Here is a 13,655-nt window from a genome sequence, read left to right on the forward strand (position 1 = left end):
GAACAAATAAGAACGATGCGAGAGAGGAAGAAAATGCAGGCAGAGTATATAAAGGCAAGTGTTGTCGAAATAGGAATAGATTGTGTCGGTTAAAACCGACGTGAGTCTGACAGAGTTGACAGTGATGCAAGTGGCTTCGAAATAAGAAAAGTTTGCATCATTTCAGACCAACATGAGCCTAACAGACATGACAGTATAAGAAGAAAACATGGGGAGAGTATATAAAGGCTATCAATTTGTTGCCTACAACAAACACTGGGTTTCAAAACATTTAAAAAAATTAAAATCTATGTCAATCAGAACCGACACAGACTTTAAAATATTTAAAAACAATAATTAGTGTCGGCTAGAAGCAACACCTATTCCCACACCAACTTTATGTCGCTTAAAAGCGACACGGTTTTATTTAATGAACTAGGGTTTTTGATTTATGTGGGTTTCTAATTTAGGAATTTTGTGGGTTTATGATTTTGTTTTGATTCATCAACTGATGTAATTTGTAATAACGAGGGTGGAGGTCTTGGATCCATGAGGAAGACGACGTCTTTGGTACGATTTGCCGAGTTGAACAAATTGGTTATTTGTGAGATTGATTTGATGTAGTTTTGTGTGTAAGCAATGGGTTCTGTTAGAAACTATGGATTTGGGATTTCATGGTTTGCTAATTTCGGGACATGCATGGAAGAATCATTAACATGTGCGGAGTATATACATTGATTTTGTTGTGTTTAAACACATGCAGTGCAGAAAATGTTTGTAGGATTTATTTTTCCGTGTTTTAAGTAGTGCAAATGGGCGATTAGGTCCAGTTCCCAAACTCAAAATCTTTCTACCCAGCCCGGCCCGGCTTGTTACATTTTAAAACGAATAGGGCCAAGCTCCTCCAAATTTAGGCCGCCCAGCCTTTCCCATGCCTAGCCCTAGTGGTGGATTTGATAGCTAAAGAAAAGTCCATGAGTGGTATAGTTCTTCTCTTAGGCCAATAATTGTCACATACAAATAATAATCTCATTTCTTTTTATAAATGTTGTTACATTTATAGAGATTTTATTTAGTTTTAATGTATAATTCAATTATCTAGTAGCTATTGAATGGATGAAATTAATTTAAAAGGTGACTACGATTATTCTATTTGTCCGTGTCTATAAAAAAAATATTGTTAACATTTTTATGAATGAATTGTGGTACATCTTAAAAACTTAATGATTAGGTGTTACCGTTGGATTTTTGTAATTTTTTATTTGAATTTTTTCTAAATTTGTTTGAATTTTAAAAAAAAAAATATTATTACGAAAATGTTAAGAAGGGCTGGATTAGAATGAAAATTTGAAATTTACCTCTTATATTTGGCCACTTGTCGAGTACATTGGAAGTAACCATTATGGTGGGCCCCACACTCTAGGTGCACGTGACGCCAACGCCATGCATTTAGATCTGGACTCATAAGCGACTAGTGCCATGATTGGTGAGCCTTGACGATCCAAAAATGGTAGATGTGTGTTTTGGGCTGGATTTGAGACCTAGTCATGTCAGTTTAACATAGGTGAAAATGTTATACAATTCCCTTCCTACGATTCACCATATCCCTCTAGCCTAAATCAAAACCTCACTCACCAATAACTACCTACCATAGAGCCGCGCTACTGCCACCTCCTTCCCCAAAATACGCCTCCTTCCAATCTCCCTTCTTTCTCCACAGCATGTGAGTTAGTCTCTTTATCATTCATAGAACCCTAATGGGCTTAATCTATCTATAGTTGAAAATCAAAGGTTTAGGATAAATTTAGAATTCTCTACAATCTCATAATTCTCAAATATAACTTAAATTTTTTATTCTTCTCCATAAGACCAACTCCAATGTTGGGCTAAAAGCTAAATTACCCCCCAAAATTTCGCCCCAAACCCATTCCAACCCAAGGGGAAATTTTGGGCTAAATGCTAAATGCTAAACCAATGCCAAATTCCCCCCAAAATTTAGCCCATAAATCGGAGTGGACTCCACCCAATATTTATCGGAATTTAAATTTTTTTAGATTAAAATGTTTATAAAATTAATTTACGATGGTCTACATATTTATTTTTTTTTAAATTTAATTTAACAAAAAAAAATAGTCTAAGTTCATTCTTTAATAGTTTAGGCTAGAACGATTGGAGTAGAAAAACTGTTTCTGGGCTAAAAGCTAAATTTTCCAGGCTAAAAAAATTTAGTTTTTAGCCCAACCATTGGAGATGGTCTAAGATGGTATTTATAATATTACAGAGGAGCAATACTAGGAAATAAATCAAAACAATCAGTGGTCAACAAGACAAGGAAACATAAACCAAATCAAATCATATCAAAACCCTAATTAAATCATATAAAATCACTAATTAAATCAAATCCTAAATACTTTCCTTTTTATTTTTCAACACCTCCTCAAACTTATGATGTGAAATCATGAGTTTGCCAAGAAAGAAATCTACCAGATTCTCCTTTCACTAACTCCGTTTTGCTCAGGGGTACCAGGAGTGAAATTGAGCAACAATTTCATGCTCTTGCAGAAACAATGCAAAGGGACCAGGCTGTCTACCAGATTCTCCAAATTTTCCATAGTACTCTCCACCTCTATCAGATCTTACCACCTTGATTTTGCAGTCTAGTTGATTCTCTACTTCTGCTTTATAAATTTTGAAAATAACAAAGCCACTAGATTTCTCAATCAACTAGTATACATACCCAAACCTAAAAAAGTCATATGTAAATGTGATGAAATACTTGTCACCATCATGTGTTTGTGTTAGGAAGGGATTACAAATGTTTGTTGGATCGATTCTAGCAACTTGGTACTTCTAGCTGAACCTTTCTTTTTCTTGTTATAGTTCAGTGATGGCAGGATTTGTTCTCTAGTCAATCTTTGCATTCTCTCTCTAGAAATATTCCATAATCTCTTGTGCCATAACTTGGATGAGGTGTCATTTGTCAATGTTCGTTTGTGCCCCATTGTGTTAACCACACTCATTGGTATATTGCAGTTAAGCTTGAACATATCACCACTTAACACTCCACCAATTAGCTTAGAACTTCAAAATATTGAAAAACCAATCTCATTAATATCAAACTTAAACTTTGATTTAACAAGCCTACTAACTGAAACTAAATTTCTTCTCATGGAAGATATATAAGCAACATCAACCAAATCTAGCAAAAAAAAACAGAAAATAATTCAAGCCTAACTACTCCAATGTACTCCACTGCAACTCTAGGGAGTATTGTCTTTCTCGTTGGGAGCATTTTCATGGTTAACATTCTGCACTGCATTGACTTGTTTCTTCCCCTTATCTTGTCGAATATTTTGCTCTTCATGCAAAAAGATGGCAATCAGCTCGTTCAAGTCCCATTTTTCTTTTTTAACTCTCATAGGGTAAGGAATTTAGGGCGAGATGAACTAGAAAAGGATCATCTATCTTAATGTTAAGTGCATTAAGTTTTGCAGCTGCATCAACCATTGAAAGAATGTGCTCTCTCACATCACCACCAAGGTACTTAGTGGTTATAAGGGTGTTCATAAGTGTTCCAGTTTCAGCCTTCTCAGATTCCTTGAACTTGGCTTCTATGGAGTCAAGATATGTCTTAGCATTATCTAACTCAATGATTGTCCCTCAAACTAGATCAGACATTAACCTTTTGATTACCATTAGCGCTATTCTGTTAGCCTTAACCCACTTTTCATATTCATTCTTCTTTTCTGTAGTTGCATCATCAGTAGGCTTGGTTGGTTCATTCTCTCTTAGACCTAAATCGAAATCTATGAGCCCGAGAGTTATTTCAATATCTTGCCTCCACTTCTTATAGTTGGTTCCATTAAGTGTTTGAATTAAATTCAGGGAGCTAATTATTGAAAGATTTTCAAATGAAATTAAGCATTCAAGACTCTATATTCTATATAACTGAGACAACTCAACCTTTGTTTGGTTTTTCAAGTTGAATCAGTATCAGTGCAAAATATATAAGTTGCATAAGTAATGGTACAATGTGAAAGCCATCCACATTTGTTTGGCAATTAACTTTCAATGTTTACGCATCTTATATGTTTTCACTGAGCTATCAGTAACCAAACCAACATCTATTAGTCACACCTTTATTTGGGGATATAACCTCATTGTTATGGCTACTGATACAAGCTGATCAATTAAACCTTGAATTTTTAGCAGTTCTTGAATGATTGAAATGAATTTGTTGTGTTTCATTCATCCAATTACATCTCAAAAAACATTGATCATGTTATAACTTTCAGCGTGCTATGAACCTTAAAACTTTCAATCATTAGACATGCTTAACAATCAAGATTTATGAAGCAAACAATTTCTAAGTTTTAATAGGCCAAAAATAAGTTCTTACGCCAGTTATGCATGGTAGATAGTTTTAGGGTTCTGTGAATACAAGCATAATACAAGAAGCAATCATGGCACTTATTTGCAGTCTTATATGTATATTACTTAGTTCTATACTCAAACGAGCTAACCCAACAAAAGGAAATTACATAAGGTCTGGAAAGGGGCGAGAATCTTATAAATATGCAGGGATACATCTCTCAAACTTTGTACATATACGTATGCATGCAAGCATTAAAAATAGCAGCAGAAAAGAAACCAAGATTGAAACTTGAAGAAACATCAGTTTATTCATATTGCATGCATGATTTCCTGTATGTTAGTTCTCTTATGGATTTTAACTACATAAACGTTGGCTCTAATACCAACTGTTAAACTTAAAACGTTCATGCAAGATTAAAATACCATTGTACTAACCTTGTGAAGACATATTTCCAAGCACAACAAGCACTGAAGCTGCAACAAGCACTCTCGAACACTTTGAACTGGAAGGAATGACTTCTACACACTCACCACCACTGTATTACTTGAACCTATGGGGAGTTCTATAAGTATATGATTCGGTGGTGTATGCAGGGACCTTCCCATGGTATTTATACTACTACAACCCTAGTGCACATTCTCATAATCATGCACTAGAATTCCTTATTGTACAAGGATACAATCTACCAAATCTCAGTCCAAATAAGATAGTATCAAGAGCCCTTATTCTCCAATTATAACTAGATTATATACTTTACTTGGAGTCCAAGTTATAACTTATAACTAAACCCTAATTGCACTTACATTCCACATCAATCCTTATTAACTATATTGACCTATTAGTCATTGGATTAGAGTTTAACATCCAACATGCTCTCCTTTAACCTGCAGCAGTCGTTGGTTCTTGAGCGTGAAACTTATTTTTTAACTTGATGAGTTTTGATTTTGTTTAGGTGTAAAGGGATTATATAGACTCATTAGTTCTTGTACCATTAGATTAATCTTATGGCTCTAATAAAAGAGGTCCTCACAGGTCCTTAAAAAAAGGACCTTAGGAGAGCATTCCTGTACGTAGGAGAGCGAGTTTAGAACAGTTGGGCTCGGTTGGTTCTGGCTCCATGGTTAGTTGTGATGACTCTCTCTCAAGTCCAACAATCTATGCTTGATATTCAAACACTTGAAAAAATGAATGCAACCGTTGGTTGCAACGACAGCTCTTTTATTGTTAGATATTTGACCGATGTTCATTAAAACCACAACGTAGTTGTCACTTAGTATTACAGTCTAGTGATATTTCTCTTCACTTGTAAGTGAGAGGTCTTAGTTCGATTCTCCCCAAAAGCGTATTTAAACCACATTATTTCTAGTCATTGTAAGGTTTAGCCCACTCTCTCATCCTTTTAATGTAGATAATATTGGTTGTTCAAAAAAACCACAACATAGTTTAATAGTCACACTGAAAAAAAATTCTCATATCACAGATGAAGTAGCAGTGCCCTATATTTGTCTCTCTAGTTTGGGCTTAAATGTGATTTCGCACCCTCTTGTTTAATTTTATCTGATGGACCGCTATTTGGCTTAACCTACTCTCACATTCCCTTAGTATAGAAATAGCAGTTCCCTATATTTGTCTGTCTAGTTTGGGCTTAAAGGTGATACGGCACCCCTTGGTTGGGCTGGGTGTCATCATAGGTTCAGCCCATTTTATTCATAACCAGCCCAAATTATTTAACTCGACCAGTCCAATAACGGCCTATCAGATAAAACTAAACCAATTTTAATATAAAAAAGGATTTTTTCGAATATTTATTTATAAAAGAGAGCAGAGCTGTCTTGCCAGAAAAGAAAAGCTGAGAGCTCCCCAAACCAAACACAGTGAAAGCCAAGAGAATGTCAGGCATGGAGAGGCTTCAGAGGATGTTCGCCGGCGCCGGAGGAGCTTTGGGCCACCCGCCTCCTGATTCCCCCACCTTGGATTCCTCCGAGCAGGTCTACATCTCCTCCCTCGCCCTCCTCAAGATGCTTAAGCACGGTAAAGCTCTTTCCTTCCTCTTTCCATTTTCCAGTACTTTCCGTCTTCTCGAATCAGCTTGAATTTCGATCTCGAAATTGGGGTTTAGGGTTTTGATGTTTTCTGAACGTTGGATTTGATTTTTGGATTTCGAAACCCTAAATAGGCTATTATGTTAGTAAATCATGTCTAGCTTATTCATTCGGGATCGTAATTAGGGTTTCTGGAGTTCTTGTTTGTAGTTAACTTTTTTTTCTTACTCGTGCTTTGGGATTTGATAATTAATAGGAAGGGCGGGAGTTCCGATGGAAGTGATGGGCTTGATGCTTGGTGAGTTTGTGGATGAGTACACTGTTCGAGTTGTTGATGTCTTTGCGATGCCCCAGAGTGGTACCGGTGTTAGTGTCGAAGCTGTTGACCATGTTTTCCAGACTAACATGCTTGATATGCTGAAGCAGACTGGAAGGTATCTACTCTTCCACTTTGATTAATGAAATTTAGGGTATTTGATGCAAGTGATTTATATGGGTTGCGTTTTCCGAGTTTTAGGTGATAAACATGTCATTGCTTCTTCTGTCTTGTGCATAGATTACATTCAATTGATTGTTTTCCGAAAATCATTAAATTTATAAGAACAGTATGATTCAGTTGGAGACTTTTATTGTATAAGGAGCTCGTGCATGGATTTCTGATGTGGCTCTAGTTTTTAAATTTTTCGTTTCCCTTTTGTGAGAATCTTGATCAGCGTGGATTTTCATGAGTATGAGTGGAAAGTGAAGCTTGATAAGTTATAATAGCTTATAAACACCTGCATTGTTAAATTGTATAATATTTACACAATTGTGGCATGGGTTACTCTCTGTGTTCTGCACTTTTGTTGTTATGAGCAACTGTCTAGTTTACGCTGATTCCCTATTGTAATTTGTGTTCTACTGACTGGCAATGCAGACCAGAGATGGTGGTAGGGTGGTACCACTCGCATCCTGGATTTGGCTGTTGGCTATCTGGTGTGGACATTAATACACAGCAGGTTGGTTTTATTCACACTTTATAATTCACTGAGCTCAAGTTCATTTTCTTGTTGATATACCACAAACTTCTAACCATGCATAGTGCTTTTGTCAATTATTAGTTTTGCATAGTGTAAAATGTCATGTTTATTTGTGGACATCAGTGCATGTTGATGTCTTCAGGTCTCTTTTTCCTTGTGGCGTCGTTTCTGTAATGTCTGCTTATTTTGTTGTTAGTCTTCCTCTTTTGCTCCCAAATATTAAGATTACTTCTAATCATGCATAGTACTCTTGTCAATTATTAGTTTTGTGTAGTGTAAAATGTCGTATTTATTTGTGGACATCAGTGCATGTTGATGTCTTCAGGTCTCTTTTCCCTTGTAGCATCGTTTCTGTAATGTCTGCTTATTTTGTTTTTAGTATCCTCCTTGGCCCCCAATTCTGAATCTTTACGTTTGAAGGGAGGAGAGTTGCCACTGACTATTCCTAATAGTTGATCAAGATCATATGTGTTTGTGTACAACATTCTTTGATCCTTTTTTCATCAACAAGATTGAGTAATGTTATGCCTTTACTGGCAATGCCCTTGATTAGAATTTGATTGTTGGTTGGGCGGAAAGAGGGGCCTAGGGCTGTGGCAAGTAATTGTCATGCTGCTACTTACCAAAATGCATTGTTTTCTTGTGCTTTTATTTGTGCAGAGCTTTGAAGCTTTGAATCAACGTGCTGTGGCTGTGGTGGTTGATCCCATCCAGAGCGTGAAAGGAAAGGTTGTCATCGATGCCTTCCGCCTTATTAACCCGCAAACAATGATGCTTGGCCAGGAACCACGGCAGACAACATCTAATCTTGGACATCTTAATAAACCCTCCATTCAAGTAAGTCCTGAACAAGTAATTTTAAACTCCATTCTTTGTGACCACCACTTTTTGAATTCTGATGCAATTTCCTCTTCAGGCATTGATCCACGGGTTGAACCGCCATTATTACTCTATAGCTATTAATTACAGGAAGAATGAGCTTGAGGAGAAAATGCTGCTTAACCTCCACAAGAAGAAATGGACAGATGGGCTGACACTTAGACGTTTTGATAATCATTCGAAGACAAATGAGCAAACTGTTGAGGTAAGAATGGATTTTGTGAATGCTAAGTGTGGTGGTTTGGGAACTTGAATTTTTTATGTTGATTTTGTGAATGATAGTGATATTTAGTACTTACCCATATGGAACCAAGTTAGTATGTTAGTGCACTTGGCTTTCTTGATCACTATGAGGTTATCCGTTGATAATGGTTTCCACTGAAGGTGAGTAGTAGGCAGTGGATGATAAGGAAAGCAATTTAGGGCCACCATATTTTGTCTGCTGGGCAGACCAAGATACTTCTTTAACTGTCAAAAAATCAATGATTGTAGTTTAAGAAAAAACCAATAAAGGTCGGTCTCGGTGTTGTGTGCCTGGCTAGAGGTCCATATCCTCACAAAAAATAAAAAACTATAAGAATCTGTATTTTCGAAAAGGTTCAAGGTTATACCCCTTTGGACTATAGGTTCTATCCTCTCTTGCTAGAGGGACTGTTGGAATGTTTTGTTCAGGAAGTTCAAAGTGTGAGCTGCTTTGGATTGATTAGAGGTCGGCTAAAATTTTATTGACCGAAGTCATGGTTGTCTTTTTTATTTGGCTTTTACAGGAGATGAAGAACTTGGCTGTCAAATACAACAAAGCAGTGCAAGAGGAGGATGAATTACCACCCGAGAAGCTTGCAATTGCCAACGTAGGAAGGCAGGATGCCAAGAAGCACCTCGAAGAACACGTCTCCAACCTTATGTCCTCCAACATTGTTCAGACCCTGGGAACAATGCTCGACACTGTCGTGTTCTAGGGAGTTGCGAGTGCAAAACCTTCGTCACTGTCAGAAGAGCATTTAGTAGTTTTCATTGCTTTGAACAATGGGCGTATGTAAGACTAGTTTCATGAAACTTGCTGCATCCAGATGTGGTCTGTTCTACTTGGAGAATTTTCTACTTTCAGTTAAAACCGTTTACCATGTTTGTGAAATACATCACCTCTTACTACATCAAACAGCTTCACTGTCATAGTGGCGTCCCGTTTCAATGAAACAGTAGCACGGGTCAATTTCAAACTCATGGTATTATGTTTTTTACGAATAGGTTTCGGCATCTGTTCAATCAATTCAGTTTTCCTTTCTTGACTCAAATCGATTCAACCTTTACCTACTCCGTCGGAGAGCTTCCTTGAGTCTATCAGCAAGGACCAGATGGAGACGGTACTGGGTCGAATATAGTGGTCTCGAGTTCGATAGGATCGTACAAAGACGAGTCACTCATGGCACTGGGTCGAAATAGTTGCATATATCAGTTAAGGACCATGCCTTTGCAAGGTCAGAGACAAGAAATTTACTTAAAACTAACAAACCCAGCACGCCAATACGCACAATTCAAACCAAACCTGTAAGAAAATAAAGAAAGCAAACAAGAAACTCAAATGTTAATACATAAAATTAAGCGCACATATCAAACTTTCAAAGAAAAATAAGTTGTGGGTATTGATTATTACTGCAGATTATCCATTTGGTGGCCGTTTCGATATCGAAATTAAATCACTAGCAATTCATTTCAAACCCAAAAGAGTAGAAGATCACAAATTCTCAGTGAAACAAACATGGGGTTTATCAAAAGTAAGTCAACTGATTAGCTACTGAAACTAAAGCTTCGATTTTATGTACTGGTCCAGCCGGTGCAGCAAGAGAAGCTTCTCAGTGATGCCGGATTTGAAAAGCCATCGTGTTGGTCCTGTGCTTGGTACGGACTGGTCAAGCCATCTGGGTCACCTTACCTTGCTCCGGCAGAAGTGCGTCTCGGAGGAAATCCAGAACAACATCGTCGTTTTGGCCGATTACGTCGTCATCCCCGACGATCACTCCCACTCCCCCACCATCTCCGCCAAGGTCTGCTCCAATTCCCCTCTTTCCTTTAATTCGTAATCGACGTCATCGTTTTGTCGTTTTGGATTCCCCATTTTGTTGCAATAGGCAGATACATAGATTAGCAGACAAACCCAGTATTTAGTTTATCGGATTTTCTGCCCTTTGGGTAAAATTTAAGAAGAAAAGAGGATCGAAAACGTAAAGTTTGGATCTTTGTATCCTGCTAGGATGTTTTTCTTGCTAAAATTAGTCGGTTTGTAGATTTCACGTATGCCCTCCTATTAATTAAGAGCACAATAAATGAAACTCCTGCTGTAGATTGCGAACGGTAAACAGTATCTGGTATCCCGAAATCCCGAAATAGTTTCGGGTATCCTAAATTCCAGGAATTGCATATTTTCGATTTGGTTTTGGGATATAAAATTTTGTCCCAAAATGTTTTGGTTTAAGATTTGAATTGAGGGTTTCGGTTCGAAATCTCGACCCGAACCAGCCCTAAGTTATTTTTCCAAACTTTCTAACTTATTTTATATAAGCCGCTCCCCTTGCACACAGCCATCCCAAATAAACGTATTTTAAACTCTCCGCATTCCACACCGCATCTTTTGTTTACATCGATAAGCCAAATAGTCAAAACTATGCTATGCTCCAATGGTATAGTTAATTGGGTAGGCAAATTTGGCCTACTCCCCCAAAATAGATAACATTGCCTTCTTTCACATGTGTAGGCAAATTGGACTCTATATATCCTTCTATGCTAATCATTTTATGTGGAGGAGGAAGATAAAAATAAAAGATAAAAGTAAAGGTTAAATATGAAAGAAAATGGATAATACTTGCATCCCTCCATGTGGGGATGCACATATCTCTTCATTTGCGAATAACTTATCTTAATTGAATAAGATCAGCAAATGAAACCGTTCAATTTCTTAATCTTCATTTGAGATCATTCTTACAAATAATAATTTCAATCGGAGATTATTTTGTCGTTCAAATATATAGCACAAATCAATGGTATAAGCACCAAGTAACATATTCATAGTAAACCGTCTATTTATTTAATACATTTGGATGATAATAATCTTTGATACAAATGATTTTTTGTATGAGTGATCTTCATATCAACAAATTGAACAGTTTTGATCGTTGATTTATTTAGTCAAGATACGTTATTCACAAATTGGTATATGTGCATCCCCCAAGTATTATCCAAAGCAAATATTAAAGTATCATTTTGCCTACTTGGTTTGCCTAATTTATTGGAGCGACAAACTTGTTCATGAGGCAATTGTGTATGCGACATGCCACAGCCTTTATAGTACAATTTTACCCATTTTGTTTGCCTACACCATTGGAGATGCTTATAGCTGAAGTTTGATTTGGACTTCATTCATGGATTGTTCTGTAATGCAAAAAAGTTTGTATTTCAAGAATATTACGAGCATTCACCTCTATACTTGAGATTTTTTGTTCGATCTCCCCTTCTGATGAGATCCCGTGTTCGTTTCTCCCCTTCCAATTATGATGTTTAAACCACACCCCATTCATAGATCAAACTAGTATAATCCTATTGAAAATAGCTTTTCTTTATTTCATATCATATATCAACAAGGGCAATCACGTTACAAATAAAATAAAAACAACAAGAAGTTTCAAACATTGACAAAGGAATCCCACCATTGAAAATGGCCCCCCACTTTGTCATTTTCCCACATAACAACATTTTCCACAAACTAAAACAAATGCTTCCAATCCATTCAACCTCCATTAATCTTGATTAATGAACTTACCCAAATTCCTAATCAAGATCTTAGCCTTGTCACAATTGGGATTAAAGATATGAAAAACATGATCCTCCCCTTGTGTTTCAATCAACTCCTTCCTCCCTCCCCATTTGCTCTTCACCAACTCATAATAGTAAAGCATCCCTCTATCCCTCAATATATCTTTTCCTGCCACCAAAACAAGTATTTTGTCACAAGCCAACCCCTCCAACCCCGGCGATCCGCCCACAAACGGGTTGATAAGCGGGTCGTCGCAGCCTTTCTCCGACGGGCAAACGAAATTCCACCACGTGTCCACCATGGACTTCCTCACCAAATCCCCCACCTCCCCACCAATTGGCTCCTTCCCCCAAAAGTATGGATTGATCATACCAATCCCGGCTATCTTCAATTTCGGATCCGGATCGGAGGGCTTGATCCGTAAGGCCAAGTGGTGTGCAATGTTGGCCCCTGCGCTGTCTCCGACCAAAAACACGCGCTCGAAATCGACGTGGTCCTTGACCCATGAATCACGACCTTTGCCGCCGTTGAAAACCCAGTTGAGGACGGCCCAGCAGTCTTCGTAAGCGGTGGGGAGCGGGTGCTCAGGTGCTAATCTGTAGTTTACTGAAACCCCTATGGCGTTGGCTTCCGCAACAAGGTTGTTGAGGCTGGTGTGGTAAAGCGGCTCGCCAGCGGAAGCTATGCAGAAGGCTCCACCGTGGAAGTATATGATGAGCGGAAGTTTATGGGGGGGTTTGGCCGTGTTGGGTCGGTAAAGTCGGGCAGACACGCCGGTCTTGGGGAAGATGACGATGTCTTTGGATAAAACTCCGGTTTTGGGGTCGAGGCCGGGAGGAGCGACTTCGGTTCCGGCGAGTCTGTCGATTGTGCCATCTTTGAGGACTCGGAGGTATGGAAGGACATCAAGTAACGCTTCCGGTGAGGTAGTTGCAGCCATTTGTATGGAAGAGAAACAAGGAGGAGAGGGGGAGAGAGAGAGAGAGAGAGAGAGAGAGAGAGAGAGAGAGAGAAAGAGAGATGGAGGCTTTGGACGTTGGAGAATGACTTGAGTTGACATGCATTTTATGGAGGGGGATGAGAAGAGTGTGAGGGAATGGAATTGTATATGGTTGTACCATACACATGCGGCATGTGACATGCCTACACAACTAGAGTATTTTAAAGGTAGAAGAATTTTTGCGCCCTAACAGAAAAATAAGGAAGAATAATTTGGCTAGTTGGTTACGGCAATATCATATTATGTGTGTATTCTAATTGGATAGTTTAGTGATTTTGGATAAACAATTTTTTTTGGTCATATAAACAATTTTGGAGATTATTTCATAAAACACTTGTTATGTGCTTATTTATAAAGCACTTCAACGTGTTTTTAGAAAGCAAGCACTTCAAATTTTAAATAGAAATGTAAGCTTGTTTCAAATTAAAGCACTTCTAGCTAACAACTTTAAGTGTTTATAAGTGATTTTTAGAGAAGCAACTCTTATTAAAAAATATAAAACATTGATGTATAACCAATTTATTGAACTTCTTTTTATTAAAAAAATTAATAG

General features: G+C 37.7%; 2 protein-coding genes across 2 annotated transcripts; one reads left to right on the forward strand and one right to left on the reverse strand.

Moving 5' to 3' along the window:
• The first annotated feature begins 6,143 nt into the window (after positions 1 to 6,143).
• On the forward strand, positions 6,144 to 9,429 carry LOC137717860 (26S proteasome non-ATPase regulatory subunit 14 homolog). The gene is made up of 6 exons (XM_068457356.2): positions 6,144 to 6,385; positions 6,653 to 6,830; positions 7,313 to 7,394; positions 8,076 to 8,252; positions 8,332 to 8,499; positions 9,062 to 9,429. Exons 1-6 carry the CDS (start codon positions 6,244 to 6,246, stop codon positions 9,251 to 9,253), a joined length of 939 nt encoding a protein of 312 aa, XP_068313457.1. The 5' UTR covers positions 6,144 to 6,243; the 3' UTR covers positions 9,254 to 9,429.
• A 2,457-nt stretch (positions 9,430 to 11,886) lies between these two features.
• LOC137718554 (putative carboxylesterase 2) lies at positions 11,887 to 13,178 on the reverse strand. Its single transcript, XM_068458107.2, has one exon. The coding sequence runs from the start codon at positions 13,160 to 13,162 to the stop codon at positions 12,086 to 12,088; it is 1,077 nt and encodes a 358-aa protein (XP_068314208.2). The 5' UTR covers positions 13,163 to 13,178; the 3' UTR covers positions 11,887 to 12,085.
• Between the last annotated feature and the right edge of the window lie 477 nt (positions 13,179 to 13,655).

Source organism: Pyrus communis, chromosome 8 (genome assembly GCF_041283825.1).
Source record: "Pyrus communis isolate YQ-2024b chromosome 8, ASM4128382v1, whole genome shotgun sequence".
NCBI classification, from domain to species: Eukaryota; Viridiplantae; Streptophyta; class Magnoliopsida; order Rosales; family Rosaceae; genus Pyrus; species Pyrus communis.